We start from the raw sequence: 15,798 nt of genomic DNA, 5'->3' as shown, positions 1-15,798 counted from the left end.
ATCCAAGAAACTCTCAGATTTTTCCCCAAATATGTTAAGGACCAGGATATCTTTATTTCTGTTGATACAGGGGGTTGTTTTCTTTGCCTCTGGTAGCAGGCAACACAACTTTGTATTTTTCAGAATCAGCAGGCAGCTTCAAACACCTGATGACAAACGCATGTCTTCATACAAAATGGCATATACACCCTAAGCCACCAGATGGATCCAGATAAACTAACAAAAATACTTTTGAACTGCAGCACCAATGAAGATAACAGAAGCATAAAAGGTAAGTATTATGGGATGTTGACTATAGGAGAAAGTAATTTTATGTGCTAGTTGAGAGAGAGCACATGAACCTGAAAGTAAAAACAGTGTTTTATTTTAAATAAAATTTGTATGTAAACAGGCAGAATTAACCTTGTGTCAGTAGATTGAATTTTTGAATAGCAGCAGCAGGAGACCTGACAGTCAATTAAATTAGTGTGCTTTTATGAAATTGTACAAACCAATTTGTAATAAAAACTTGTAATATCTCTTCTTAGAAAATTGTAATAAAGAAGTCATGACTAAGATAAATTACAAGATTTTTAGAGAGGAAAAATAAGGTTTTAACAACTGAACATAGAGACTAGCAAAATCAGCTGTAAGCTGCCTCACTGCATAGACAGGGGCAAAAGATTAAATTTTACATGACGGTTTTGGACATTTTTAAATCCCTCCCCCCCGTTTTTAAGTTGATTTTGGCGCATATACCAAAATAAAAAAGAGAGAACCTACCTTTGTCATTTCCTGCTGCTTTTTGAATCTGCTGAGACATCTGAACCAAAAGAAGAAAATAAAGCTTCCAGGCAAGAAACAGTGGTTCTTGTTTAGGAAGATTCATTATATGTAAAAAATATGTTCTTGTCTTACAGTAGGAAAATAGTAGAATTGCGAGAAAAAACATTTTGCGTGATCCTGAGCAAGACAGCTGGTGGAGTTGCACTAACGAAATCTTTGAGGAGTGGCTCTAGGGGTTGAGGAAGTCCTAAATATGGAAACAGTGCTCATCTTTACTGATGTGGTGTAAAGACTTTTGTAGTATTCTACTTTAATTTAGCCCATGGCATACACAGCAGTGGGCAGAAGCAGCAGCTCTAGAGTGAGAGACAGCATTTTGGAATATAGCTAAATGATACATAGAGTTGTTTTAGCTGTAGCTGACATAATCAGCAGCTTTTCCATGTGTGTGCTGTGTGATAGAACCATGCCAACATGCAGTATATAAGACATATCATTTTTCCTGCACTGTTCTTATAAGGAAGTGAGATCACTGATTCATATCAGTCACACATTTACTAGAGATTATGCAAGTGATAGTATGGCTGAGACTAAGAGAGTATGTGACGTTGTTTTTCCAGCAGCAATATAATTTTTAAAAAATTGTTTAAAAAATATAAAAACTATAGAAGTTTTAAGATGCTAAGAAATATTTCCAGCTAGCCAGCTTGTTAGGGGAATGTTTTGGTCAAGCTTCAGATTCTAATCTGTGAGGAAGTGAGATACAGTACTAAAAAGTGCAGTTCTCATGGTGGAGTTGCATGTCACCACAAGAACCAATTATATGACTAATCTGATAATCTAAACAGCAATTCAAAGCTACATAATTACAATTGCAGCAAGTAGATGCTCTTTGTCCACCTCTGGCCAAATTAAAGCTATACATGGGCAATGCCTTATGAAGAAGTATAGGGCCTGTTATATGTGAAGTACACAGAGAATGGCTTAAAAGTGTTGCTGGGATCCTTGGGTTTTGGTTGGTTGTATTTGGGTTGGGTTTTTTTTTAGTTTTTTGGGGGGTTTTTTTGGGTCTTGTTTCTGAAGTTAACAAGATCGCTCTGCAGAGTCAGCCCTCCTCTCCTGTGTAATAAAAAAATCCCTCCCAAAGCCTGGTCTGCTGCAGCATTGCAAAGTTTCCTCACAGAATTTTGAGTGCAACTTCCTTCCTTCTTGTTTTGGTTGTTTGGGGTTTTGTTTTTTTGTTTAATATTTTTTTAAGCAACCTTCCCCCCACCCTCACCAATGTTTCTTTCATGGAAACGCTGACAACTAACCACAAGACTAGAATATTTCTTTGCAGCTGGCAGGAAGCATGTGTAAGAATGCAGCTGTCAGGAAAAGAACTGGGAGCACTTGTACATTTCTCTGTTGTGGGGTCCTGTTCTTTGTCAGAAAACCACAAAAAAGTCCTTCAGTCGTTCGTGGCTAGGTGATGTAGGCCGAGATGCCTGGAAAGCTGCGATGGAGCCCGGTGCCTCCCCATCCTGTCAGGAGGAGGGGATGGCCGGCCCGGCTTCTCCCGTGAAGCAGATCGGGGCTTAGGCCGCTCTGCTTTGCCCAGAGGCGCGGGTAAGGAGGCCCGCCCTGGTGCGTGAAGGCGGGAGGAGCTGCAGGCCAGGTGATGGCGGCTTGTGGGGAGTGCATGGCCGCCTCGCTCCTGCCTCTGTAGAGCCTCTGAGGGTCGGTTGGTGCTGCTCGCCCAGAACGACGTGCAGGTTGTAAGAAGCGGATTCATTTTGTGTGTAATGGCGAATAGTTGTTGTGGCCTGTGAATTTGTCGGTGCCCTTTAAGAAAAAGATACGTTTAATTGTCACTAGATGTCCTACGTACAGCAGCTGGGTTGCTTCCCCTAGGCTGCACTGCCTGAGTAAATGGGAAAGGTGAGTGCTTGTTCAGAGCACTGGTTTTGGATTTGGAAAGAGAGGAGCTCTTACAGAAGTGTTTATACCTTTCTTGGCTGGTTTGGCCTCTGCCAAGCAACCCTGCTTTCTCTTCTCTTGGGCAGAGATCCTGTAGTTCAGTGCACCTGTGTCTTTAATGTTTGTTTTGGTGGCTTTTGTGTTGAGTATTCTGGGTTTGGTTTGGGTTTTTTCCCTTTATAGTTTGGGTTTAGGAGGTGAAATAAAAGGAATGTTTTATTTGACACTCCCGTTCATCTCAGCTATTCAAGGAGGGTTATGGGGAAGAACAGCATTTCATTTAACTGTCCAGTACTTGTGCCTACCTCTTTAATCTGCTCAAATATCTTTGTAATTGTTTTGCAGAGCATTAATAGACACACTTCCTACAGAGAAAGATTTTTTGCATAGTTATGATTAGATTTGGTAGCTGAGGCTTACTAAAGAAGTTTGTATAAAAGCCAGCCTGCAATTGCTAGATCACTATTAGCTATAGATCACTATATAGATCACTAAAATAACATATACTGGTTAGAAACTGAGACTTCAGATCAAGTTATAACATACATGATTATATTAGGTAGATTTAAAGAAGATTCCAGAAAAATATACTTGGCTACTCAGTCCTATAGGGCAAGGAAGGGCTGGGTGTACTGGAATATTGTTACAGCATAATCCAGTAGATTGTATGTATTCATGGGAGTTGTGCATGCCAGTGATGCATTATTCCTCAACACTACTCTTGGAATAATGTTTTTAATTTCTGATTATTTATGTGAATATAATTGTGGTGAGTATTCAACAGATCTGAAGGTGGACAGCATCTTTACAGCAGCTTTGTAAAAGGGTTTCAGGCAGTATTTTTTTGCATGTGCTTCAAGTGTTCCGGATTTAAGAGAATGAGCTTCATTAAATCCTGTAGTATTACCCTTGAGACAAAATGGTATGAGCTTCATTAAATCGTGTAGTATTACCCTTGAGACAAAATGCTATCATCTTATTTTGCCTTACAGGAAGCAGAACAGCATCCTTCTTGTCTGTGTGCCATCCAGTTGGTCATATGGTCAATATGAAAGAGAGAAAAAAAAGCAAAATCAGCCTTTGGCATTACCTTCTGTGTGGTTTGGAACAGTGACTTTAACTTGGAATACTAACTTGCTCCTTAATCTCTTGAAGAGTGTTATGGATATTAATAAGCAAAGTTTACTTTCATGTTGATTGTTTTTCTGGCAGAGTTGGGCTATTTACTTTGGTCTAATATGATGTTAATATACATCTATGTATACATAGAGTTTTATAGCATCAGTAAGAAACAAGGTGAGTTTCGAGCTTCCAGTTTGCCTATCTGGAAATAATGTGGTTCTATATGTAAGAAGAACTGAATAAATTTAATGAAAAATAATGAACAGAAGTCATCCAGCTAAAACAAGTAAGTTAAAAAGTTTGAAAGGGAGATGTGTATCACTTGGTGCTGTGACAATATTCTGCCTCAGGCAAGCAGGTGGAAGAGATTAAAAGCCAAACTGAGCTTTCATTCACAAGGTCAATTCTTTGACTTGAGAATGAAACCAGTGTGAGATCACATTCTGTAGTAAGGCTGTGAAGGCTTTCAGGGAAATTTGCATTTTTCAGCAGAATTATAAATATCATTGCCAGTCCCAGTTTCTTAGCCTGAGAGTTCCTTGATCCTGGAAGAGCATCTGCTACAGTAGGTAGAAGGTTTGCTAGAAATCACCACATGCTGACAGTTACGTCTGGTGGTGAATTAAATTAAGTGCTTCTGTTTTGTCTGCAAAAAGGTTTTACTGTTACAGCTAGATCATCATGCAATACCATATTTTTATACTTCTACTCAAAAATGGCTGTGATGGCAAGTCTGCTGTTTAACTGCTACGTAATTGTGAGAAAGTTGGTTTTGTAGAGGACAAGTAAGAGAGGAAGAGGAAAGGATCTTTATCATGTGCAGATGTAAGATATCTTTCAGTTTTGTGCAGAGATCCTCAGGTTCCAAATGAGAATCTGAATGTAGTGAATGCTTTTCAATGAACTGCAAATTGCAAGAAGCATGTCAGCAGGTGAAAGGAACTTTTCGATAACTTGATTTGATTAACTTAACTACAAAATCCTCCAAAGATGAAATATTTTAAAATGGTACTTTCCTCTGCTTCCTCTCCCCTCAAAAAAAAAAAAAAAAAAGAAAAAATTTGAGGAAGAAAAATTTTTGTGTAAAATCTGCTGAAAGATTTTTCTGTTAACTTGGATCGGGTGGCTGAGTGGCTGCCAACTGAATTCTACTTACAAAACTGATGTGGAATAATGGTGGGAGAACCATGAAGCAATACAAAACCAATGGGAATGTACATAGAAGGAAAAATATTTTCAGGATTAATTCCGTCCCCAGCCAGAAGTTTCTGACCTTTTCTCTGGCACTGTTCATACTGTGATGAATATTACTGCAGAGCTTGTTTTTCTGCTGCATCCAGAAATGCTGGATGTTAGGCAAAACAAGTACAAAATCTGGTATGCTGCTAGATAAGGGAGTGATAGTGAGAGAGCCTGTGCTGTTTCTAAACTGGGGAACCTCTTAACCAGTAGAAGGCAGCAGTTAAAAATGTCCTCAAGATGCAGCCTCAGTCATACATACTGCTGGAACAGGGATGGTTTGAGAAGTGGCGTCAGAGAGGACGTTCATGATGTAAACTGACAACATGATTTTACACCTCTGGAAGAAGAAATGTATCTCTGGTGTACGTGGAAGTGTGTGCTTCATGAAACAGGAATCAAGAGTTCAGATTCCTAGGATTCTTTTCAGTGTGGCACCGTGTTGGCAAGGAAGCGTAAAGCCAAATAGTAATAATTAGTTCCTGTTTTATTCAAAAGGAAGAAGTCAGTGTTGGAAGCCTCAGTGATAATTCTCTTTATCTGCTTCCCGATTCCTTCAGTTACTTTTCCAGCTCTAATTTATTTTGTGGCTTGGAGGAGGTGTTGGGTATCAGTTTTAATGGAGGAGAGGAGAGGGACCCAGCGTGCTGCGCTGCAGTGGCCATCTCCCGGCAGATGGTGCCCTTGTGAAAGGCAATTTATTCTTGGCAGCACAAACTTTTGGCTTTCTGGAGTTTCTGTAAGTTGTAGAAATTCTAAACTTCTGGGAAAATACATGTTAATGTATTTAATGTTCTTTGTAAATATTCGAATCCAGAGATAAAGTTTTTTATTCTTCTTTAGGGAGTTATAAAGAAAGACTATTAAGGCAAAGGCAAATTATGCAAATGTCTCACATTCAGGAGACAACGACGTACCCTGAAAATATATGTAAAACAAACTCTGGTTTTATTCCCAGTTCCCTGGTGATTTGCCTAGAGTTGTGAAAACAGCTCCATTTGTTATACTTCTATTATCTATGAGAATATTGAAAAAGGAAGTGATAATTAAGCAAAATAATTCACTGTTACAAGGAACCAAAACAATTAAATGATTATATGCTTCAGGGGTTGGGGGGTTAGGAATCAAAGCTGCTTTTCTATTCTTGATTTAGTTACTTGAAAGCTTGTGTGGGCTTCAGTATAGAGGGACACAGATACCTGAATTTGTATAAATTTTAAAATAAAATTTAGAAAATCCCAAACATTTCAGATATACCTCTACAACAATCAACTGTTTTTAAAATCAGTGAATTTATATGAGAAATTATGTGGAGCCTCCATTATCGAGGACAAGATTCGATGACCCCAAAATGTCTGTTAAGAGAAATGTTTTGTTAGTGAATCAGTGAGATAGAACATGAAGGCAACGCATGTAGAGACTTCATCTTTTCTGAAGAAAGTGAAACTCATATCAGAAACTTGGTATTTGAGACCAGGAAACAAAATTTAGGGGTCCTAGAAGATTGGCTGGAGCCAGTGTGTGCTCTGTGAGGAAGTAAGATGTCAGACCTAAAGATCAGCACTGTGGCGTGGTCTTTACTGTCATGCCAGCCTGCTGGAGAGCAAATGTAAACAAGCAGCTGAAATGTGGAGTGAACTCCTAGCTTCCTTTCCTGTCAGAAAGGATTGGCTGAAAAATTATATTTGCAGAGGGAAAAATTTGAAAATCTTATTCAGCATTTAACCCTTAGTTAGACTTTGCCTGTGATTTTAGGCAGAGCTCTGCTCAGGTTACAGAGCTGGTGGTTTTTAGGAAATGTCCTATGTAGTAAGCAAGTTGCAGGGGACCCAGCAGGCAGAAACAGGGATCCTGAATTCCTGGATGAGCACACCTTTAACGCCTAAGGGACCAGTTCATTGGGTAGTAGATTAAATGTAATGATTCCCATAGCTTTCAGTGGGCATTGTGTCAGATCATAGTGACTACTCTGTCTGCTTCAGAAGGCATGGTGCATTTTTGAGTTAAATGCTGCTTTTCCCAGAAGTGTATCAGGGACTGGAGTTCTTTATATGATGTATATTAGAATAACTTAGTTTGATCTTACCTATTTCAGGAAAGCATATCTTGAGCGATTACAATGAGATGACTGTTAGAAAAATACACAGCTATATTACTGGCATGGGTACTTTTAAGTTTAAATTCTTTAACTTCCAGTTTAACTGAATATGTGGTTAGGCTTTCTTTAGGCTGAATAATTTAAGTGTTGTGATTTCTACATCAGTTCCTTACTGTATCTCGGGCAGACATTTAGACCAGTAGTAATTGAGAGCAGAATGCAGAAGTATAATATTCTGCAACTCATCCTCTGATCACACTTGCTCAATTTCTGCTTTCAGTGTTTTGGATTTAGAGTTCATCACCCCCGATTTCAAGTTGGTTGTCATTTTGTCAGGCTACTTACACCACTGCAAAAAAGATAAGCACCACAGGGAAGGTCAGCAGATCTCTCAGGGATGCCTGAATTCAAATGAGTCAAAGCCACTAGCAGATTTAACTCTTGCTTCAGCATGTACTCTATTTCAGATTGTGACACTGCTGCTTCAGGTGTCTGCTGAGGAATGCAACTCTCAACTAGTTCTTTCCTTGTGAGGTTTAAGTTTTATGATTGTGTATGGGTTGCATTGTACTAACTATATAAAATAAAATTTAGTGCAGTTCCATTTTTTTTATATAAGTTGGTAGTATGAGAAGTCCATCTGTCAGTATTCTAGACTAACACAAAAGGAGCTATGGTTTCTGAGATAATTTGTATTTATCATGCACCCTGTAGTAAAGCCATTCTTTGCCACAGTGAAAATGAAAAACCTAGAAGTCGAGGTAAAGGGGGAAACTGTCTCTGAAAGAGTTCTTTGTGGCTAAAGGGAAATATTTGCACAAGGATCCACTGAGGTCAAATAGCAAAGGTAATCTGTGTTCATAAATAGTTAATTGTGACAAAAAAGCCCCATATTGACAGGAACTACAGGATAAATGTCATTGGAACTTCTTGTTTTTTTTAATACACCTTAAGAAATTAAACAAAGCAAATGCATTTGGTGGCGCCCTCAGGAAAAGTCCAGTCACTTCCTGAACAGTAATCTGCCTGTGAACAGCAGATAGATTCTCATTGTTTGCCATTTCCAGTTTCCAGTAATGGGAACGATTACTTGATCTAGCCAGTTTCTGTTGAAGATCTGGGAAAACTTACAAATTTTAATGGCAAAATTTTACCTATTTCCATAAAACACCAGGAAAAATCTGTAACCAGTTTTTGGTACCTGGAGGCATCACTTCTGATGATGGTTACTGTTTCATTTTGGAATTAAGTGTCTGTTCTTCAGCAACGAGATGTATCTTGCTCTTCTGGTGATTTTCTTGCAGTGTAAGTTTGGTAACTAAATACCTGGGTGGGTGCATGTGTTTCTGGTTTAGGGTTTGTTGGCGCTTTTGACTGTTCCCATTACTGACTCTCAATCTGTAAACTTTGAAATTAACATTTCGCTTCTTTTTTTTCCAGGTTCAGAACTTTACGCTCAGGAGGGAGGTAGGTAATGGTGGGGTTTTTACACAAACAATTTAGAATAAGCCATTTGGTTTGGTCTTTAAAGAAACCTTCTCATGCCCACAAGCAAGGAGGATGATAAAATTATAGAATATAGGGGTGCTCTCTTTTGTCACCTTCTTGCAAAAGAAAAGATCATGCCTGAGCAGAGTATAGAACTTGTGATTTCTGAAAGAAATGCAATTACCTTCTACATTATCATCTTGCTGACTTCCAGCACATAGACTCTGCATACTTCTTTTTTTCCATCGCTAGGGAGAAATGTTTGTTTCTTACTGTCATGTAGTCTATTCACATGCAAAAAAAAGTTACAATTTTTTTGCATTGATTTTATGCCCAGAATTCACTGTAGCAAGGACAATTTATAACTAGTTGATAAATGTATATGGTAAGGGACTTCTTTAGACTGTGGAAAATTTTCCTGTTCTAGTAGCAAATTTCTAATTTCTAATACAAATCCTGGGCAAAATGCACATACCCAAAAGCAGAACCCATTCTAAAGGAAGGGAAAGCGAATAAGCTCATACATCTTTCTCTGTACATGTTAATCTAGCTGTGCCAATAAAAATATTAATTATACCAGAATTATGGTAATCATAAAACATTAAGCTACAAATTATAAATAATTGTTGTTATATACAGAAGCACTATATTAATGCTATTATAAACTTTACTTCTTAAAGTGTTTTTAAATTGTACTTTTTTTAGAGGGGAATATGTTATTCAGTATATTTCTTGTCTGTGCTTAATACATCTAAATTGTAAATTTATTGAAAGTTTTGCTTCTGCACATGATTCTGAATTTGAATTAATCAGGGTATGATTGCTAAGGATTCTCAAGAGTATGATTGCTGGACTGCCAACAATGTAAAGTTAGGCATATACGTTTGCTTGCAGAACTTGAACCCAAATAAATTCTGTTACACTGTAGTTATCCTAAACTACAGATTTAAGATTACCCCAAGGTCATGAGTTACAAGTTTACAGTGGAATTTGTTGAATGACTTAACCCTAGACTTAAATTCCAAATAAAAAAAAAAATACTGGGATAACTCCATGGATTTCTGCTAATTGGGGATGAATTGGCTTGGGGTTTAATACAACCCCAAGCAGGGTTTTACTGTCAGTTTCCAGTTTATTCGGACAAGTATAAATAGAAAATTTTGTTCACCTCTCCAGCCTCCTGTCAATTAGTGTTGAAGTCCACAAACCATGAGAGATAAGGAAAAGCTGATAAGTAGCTGCAAACCTACTCCAGTATCCTCTGTGTCTTCTGGGGGATATAGTAGATTTGGCCATGAGTAGCTCAATGATTCTCTCAGTCTCCTAAGGCAGAGGCTGAGCTGATGGACAGTGTGCACTGTGACAGTCATAGTTGCCTCTAGGATATCTGTGTAGTGGATGGTAAAGCTGCTTTACTGTCAGCATCTCTGAGACTTAACCATAAACATTTTAACACTTGCTGCTAGGATGCAGTGAAATAATTTTTGTAATCAACATATAGCAGCTTGAGATAACAGTATTATGTTGGACCAACTGAAAATAAATACAACTTTTTTATTTCTTTTCTATCAAGTTTTTACTTTCAACACAGTTGAAATCAAAGTTCAGCCATCTGTCAATGTAAAGAATGGAGATCCTGTGTCAGTTGTCTGCCATGCTGATGTTAGCAAAAGTACAGATTTCCAGCTGAAGATTAACTTTACAATTATTAAGGATGGCAAGCTGGTGTTCATGACACTCTCAGACAAAGGAGAGGCGCGATATGAAATATCTACCGCTAGATCTTCAGATACAGGAGACTATGAGTGCACTGTGGAGGCGAGTGGAAAGACAAAGTCTAGTAACCCTGTACTTGTGTGGGTAACGGGTGAGTATTCCTTCAGACGTGGCAGCTTCTAAGATATAAAAAGTCTTCCAGGGCACTACTAACAGTGGTAAATACAGTATCTTGCAAAGTGTGTTGTATCCATGGACAGGTCAGTGCTTTACAAAGGTTTAGTACTAAATTCTCATGTTAAGGCATAGAAGTGAAATCACAGTGTGGGGGATGCTGGATTACCAAAGACACTGGAAAGAGAGTATGGAGACTCTCATTTTGTAATGCTGGCTATGGCAGTGGATATAAACTGTGCACTACTTTTGTAGACAATGTTATATCAGTTTTGCTCTTTCATTTCTTATAAGAACAAGGGCTACCTCTATACTCTTTCTAGCCATGTGTTCATAACTGCAAGTGACATTTTTTCCCTTGGAAAATTAACTTGAAATAATTTATTCAGTATTAATAGCTACAGGGTCGTGCAGGGCCTGTAATTTTTCTTCAGAGGCCTGCACCTCTAGGTACAGAAGTTGGGATGGCATTTAATTTCTTCTATTCCTTATTTCTGAGTGGCACCGTGAAACACTGAGGTGGAAGCAGTCTTGCCTTCTAACCAGCAAGTTTTATGTTTCTCACATTGCATCAAGATTGTATTACCCTCTTGAGGGACATCTTGTTCTGAAGGTGCCTTGGCATGCACCCACACATCATAGGAACTGTCTTTAAAAGCTCTGTTCTTGCAAATTATTTGCATCTGTTTATTAGCATGAATCACTACCATAGTCAGCAGTGAGAGTGTTTATTTCAGGATCGTATGATGTTCCATTTCTTCTTGTTTTGTTTCGTTTTCTAAGGAATGACCAAGCCAATCCTGACTGTTGAGAAAAAAGAAGTTTTAGAGGGTGAAGTTGTGAAGCTACAGTGTGACCTGCCAGAAGAAGAGCCACCTTTGCATTTCTTTTTCCGGAAGATAAAGATTAATTCAACACCTCAAGAAAAAGTTGTATATGAGCCACACAGGAATTTTTCTACGGCAACATTTTCTGTTGAAGAGGGAGATAATATTTTACAGTTTGATTGCTTTGGTAGGAGAAGTGTAAAATTCAAATATGAAAACTCAGAACACAGCAACAAAACGCAGGTTACAGTCAGGGGTAAATCGTTTAACTTCTCTTTTTACATTTTACTGCTGCCTGTAATCAAAACATTGGGTTATGAGTTTATATGGATTCTCTTGCAGAACCGTTTATAAAGCCTACTCTGAAAGTCCAGCCCTCAGGTAACATCACAGAAGGAGACAGAATACAGCTCGAGTGCTCAACTGTGGTAGCCCATATGCGTGACATTGAAATCATACTCCAGAAAAACAAAACAATACTGAACAGTGTACGAGATAAGCAACTTTTGAAATACTCTGCAGTAGCGACTCTAGAGGACAGTGGTGAATACCTATGTAAGGTGGAACAAGGGAGAGCATCTAAAACCACCAATCTGAATGTTCTTGTGACAGGTAACACTGCTATTCATCTTAGATTTTACTTAGATTTAAATTTGGTAGAACTCAAGATCTAAGTGTAACCTCCAGATCCAAGTATAATTTTCCTTAAGTTACAGGCTATTTAGATATTGGTTTCTGATTTTTGCCTGGCAATAATACTTGCCAACTAAAATACTTTCAAATAACCCATATGAGAAGTGGTTTTGAGTGGTTACTAAGTTTCTGGTTTCCCTGAACTTGTTATTATGTTAAAAAAAACCCCATGGTTTTATTTTTTCCCCTTATTGTAACCTTTCAGCATGTCTTTCATTCTGTATACTTTGAGATAGGTAGTCATATTATTTCAAGCTCAATTTAATTGTCAAATTAATTCTCTTTCTGTCTTGCAGAGTTATTCCCCCCACCAGTATTGTCTGCTTCTATGAATAAACTGGATGAAAACAAAGAACTAGCATTGAGTTGCAGCATTAATGGTTTTCAGAATGCAAATTTCTCTATATTACGAAAAGTTTCAAATGGAACTATCAGGTTGAAAAAATCTGGAAACCTAACAATGAAAGTTAACGTGAACGATACTGGATCCTATATCTGTAGAGCTGAAGTAAAAGGAATAGTCAAGACAAGCAAACCTGTAAGGATAAATGTTTATGGTGAGTTGATACAGAGGCTTAGAGCCCAGTGGTGTGTGGGGAAAAATCAAAACTTTAAATTCATAGACACATCTCTCTACAAAATCAGAGGTCATCTGAATAGCTTTACTCCAGAAAAGCTTTTTTTTTTTTTTTTTTTAGTTATAAATACAACCCCCTCACCAGCACACTGATGATAAACACCCTAGTTTCCTTCCCTCTCATGGAATAAGGTTCTCAGGGCTGTAAAGTGGGGGTAAATAGATGGTGGCTCACTATTCTACAGAAATAGGGGTCCTGCAGCAGGACCCATCTCAGGTAGTACAAGCAATGGTACTTGCATGTATATTTGCTCTACAGACCTACTTCTCTGATCAGAGCTAGTTCTGGAGTTAGATAATCCACAGCTGAGTCACTTCTGTTTTCCTTTACCTTGTCCCTTGTATGCTATTTTATTCTAAATCATGTAATTTTATTATCTATATTTGTGTTTTGTAAAGTTGCCCCCTGCTTCCCACTATAGGATGTGTGTGAAAACTAGCTAAATATTGTATATGCTTTCTATAAAATAATACTGTATCTTCTGGCCTTGTGCAGTGTAATTTACATGTTATTTTTTCTTCCCATTTTAGCTCCAGTCTCCAAGCCAACTCTGTCCGTTGCCAGTGGGTCACCAGAAGTGGTGTTAGGGAAACCTCTGCGGTTAATCTGCCGTTCAGCGATGGGAACGCCACCAATAACATTCACATTCTACAAAGGAAATGAAGTTAAGAAAATGGTAATTAATGACACATATGCTACGTTCTTGGATGAAAATATTAGACAAAATGACAAAAGAGGGTACAGATGTGATGCTAGAAATAATCACTCCAGTGGTATGAAAACTAGCAATATTCTAAACATCACAGTAATAGGTAAGTCTGTTTAATTCTTCTTCTTCTCTAATGTCGTATTTAGATGTTTGAATCTGTAGCAACAAATGATGGATTAAGTGAAATGGCCACGAAATGTATATAAAGTTTTACTTGAATTAAGAATAGTCAATCTGTGTCACAAATTATTTTTCACTAAAGTAAAAATCCTGGTAGTAATCCAAATCATGTTAATGGCAATTGAGTTTATTTTAATGTCAAAACCGGATTTGACTTGAAATCTTATAGAAGCTGGTTTAGTAAAATTATGGATTAAAAATTTCAGGACCAGATCCGTTTTCTTCATATTTGATTTTATAGGGTTGGTTTAAATGTAGCTAGTCTGTGGTTTTATTCACTAAAATAATTGAACTAGCTAGATTCCTGGTAAAAGATGTAAATCTGCACTTTTAATAATCCCTCTAAATACCTCTGTTATTAGTTGTAATTTTCAGAGGTGCTGAGCATATGTTCACCACAGGCTGCAATAGCCAAGTAGCACTAAAAGTCAGACTATTATTAGGTCTTAGCAACTAGGATAGTGTATAGGAGCAGACTTTCTGGTCTGCAAATACGTGTAAAGTAGAAAGGGAACATTTCTCTGCCCATGAGGGAAGTTGGTAGTTGAAGCTTTAAAAAGAAGATGAATTGGAAGTCCCCAGAAAAACACCATGAAGTCTGATAGATGCTGAGAATCTTAACAGTATTCTAAGAAGAGGAATGCAAGTGCAAAAGTTGTGATTTGCAAATGTGCCACTGGCAGATAGGAGGACAAACAAAAGTAAATAATAGTTCTGTAGAAGGCCACCAGCCTCAGAACTGATAACAAAACATCTGCCTGTGGTTTTCCCTGTTGGTATGTCTGTAAGATAGTGTCTTGTCTTGGTAGGATTTTTTTATCCAGTAGATGGTGTTTCTGTAGATTGCTCGGTGCATTAAGAGCACATGGTAGAGAGGTTTAATGTGACAGTTCCTGGTTTATATCCTAGTGGTTCAAGGGTTTGGCTCAAGAGAATTCTGTGACTCTTTTAGATATGTCCTGTCCCCATCACAAGCAGTTCCCTGTGTGCCCAAAGAACTTGTTAACAATAGGTTTTGCTGTAGGACTTAAGGAAGTTTCTTGGATGTCCTGTACCCAAGATATGGACTGGACCTTGCATTTAATCTGAAAATCTAAGATAAACAGTTGTAGAGAACAGAGTATCTGCTTGAGGAGGCATACTGAAGCCTTCCACACTAGATGAAGGTCCATAACAATTGCAGACTTCATATTCATCTTTAATAGTGAATGAGGTAAGCAGAATAATAGTCTCCTACACAAATGGAAATAAAGCGTTGATTGTTCTGCTGCTACTGTTGAAGGACTTGAGAATACTCTTAATCTACAGAAGGAACTGACTAATTGTAGGTATTAACTTTTTATTAAAGGAAATAATAGTTTGCTGGTAACATCTTCAAAATCTTTGCTCAGCAGTGTCACCCCACTTGACCTGCTTCAGAGTTGGTCAGATTCATCAGTCTGATGTAAAGCAATTTTACTATTTTGCTAGTGCTTCAATAGTATAGGTGAAAGATGAACAGAGCTGAGTGCCCTGTGCATGTTGATGTCATTTCATAGAATCATAGAATGGTCTGGGTTGGAAGGGACCCCAAGGATCACAGATTTCCAATCCCCCTGCCACAGGCAGGGCCACCAACCTCCAGGCCTGGATCTACACAAGGTTGCCCAGGGCCCCATCCAACCTGGCCTTGAACACCGCCAGGGACGGGGCATCCACCACCTCTCTGGGCAGCCAGGTAGTAACTGCCTACAGCTATTGGAAAAAACAAGAGTGCTTGGGGACTCTAAGGAAGGAAATTGTAATGGAGGATCCCCTTGTAGAGCCATTTTCACCCATATCCTTGGCTCCTAGCTACTTTTCTTGAATGTGTCAGCAGTATTTTAGATTTACCTAACCTGATTACAGCAAAGTTGTCCAGCACCAGAGCAGAAGTCTATTCCTGACCTGTGGAAAAGAAGAGAAAATTTCTCCCTACCAAGGAGTTTTCAGTTTTGTGTTCTGGCTTAAACACAAATTGTGTTGGTTTTCATATGACAAACTTGTGTTTAACAGGCTGCTTTCTTTATGACATTTGACAGAGTTGTATGTGACTACAACAGATACATCCAGGATTGTTGTATAGAAGTATTTAGTAGAGGATGCTGCCTGGCAGAGAATGTTCTGAAAGATTAATATGGTGCATTTGGTCTCTGTTTTAATGGTGCTGAA

The 15,798-nt window shown here is 38.2% G+C and overlaps 1 protein-coding gene across 1 annotated transcript in view; it reads left to right on the top strand.

The window, feature by feature from the left end:
* Nucleotides 1-201: 201 nt before the first annotated feature.
* Nucleotides 202-15,798, top strand: part of PECAM1 (platelet and endothelial cell adhesion molecule 1) — a gene marked incomplete at its 5' end in the record, with an annotated part of 37,323 nt that continues 21,726 nt past the window's right edge. The window contains 7 exons of the mRNA XM_084273739.1: nt 202-271; nt 8,624-8,650; nt 10,263-10,538; nt 11,345-11,644; nt 11,731-12,000; nt 12,378-12,638; nt 13,250-13,531. Coding sequence (XP_084129865.1) covers nt 202-271; nt 8,624-8,650; nt 10,263-10,538; nt 11,345-11,644; nt 11,731-12,000; nt 12,378-12,638; nt 13,250-13,531 — 1,486 coding nt within the window. The remainder of the gene's footprint in view (nt 272-8,623; nt 8,651-10,262; nt 10,539-11,344; nt 11,645-11,730; nt 12,001-12,377; nt 12,639-13,249; nt 13,532-15,798) is intronic.

This window comes from Gallinula chloropus (genome assembly GCF_964237585.1).
Source record: "Gallinula chloropus genome assembly, chromosome: 20".
NCBI classification, from domain to species: Eukaryota; Metazoa; Chordata; class Aves; order Gruiformes; family Rallidae; genus Gallinula; species Gallinula chloropus.
Note: the sequence above shows the minus strand (reverse complement) of the source record. Positions and strands in the feature narration are given on the sequence as shown.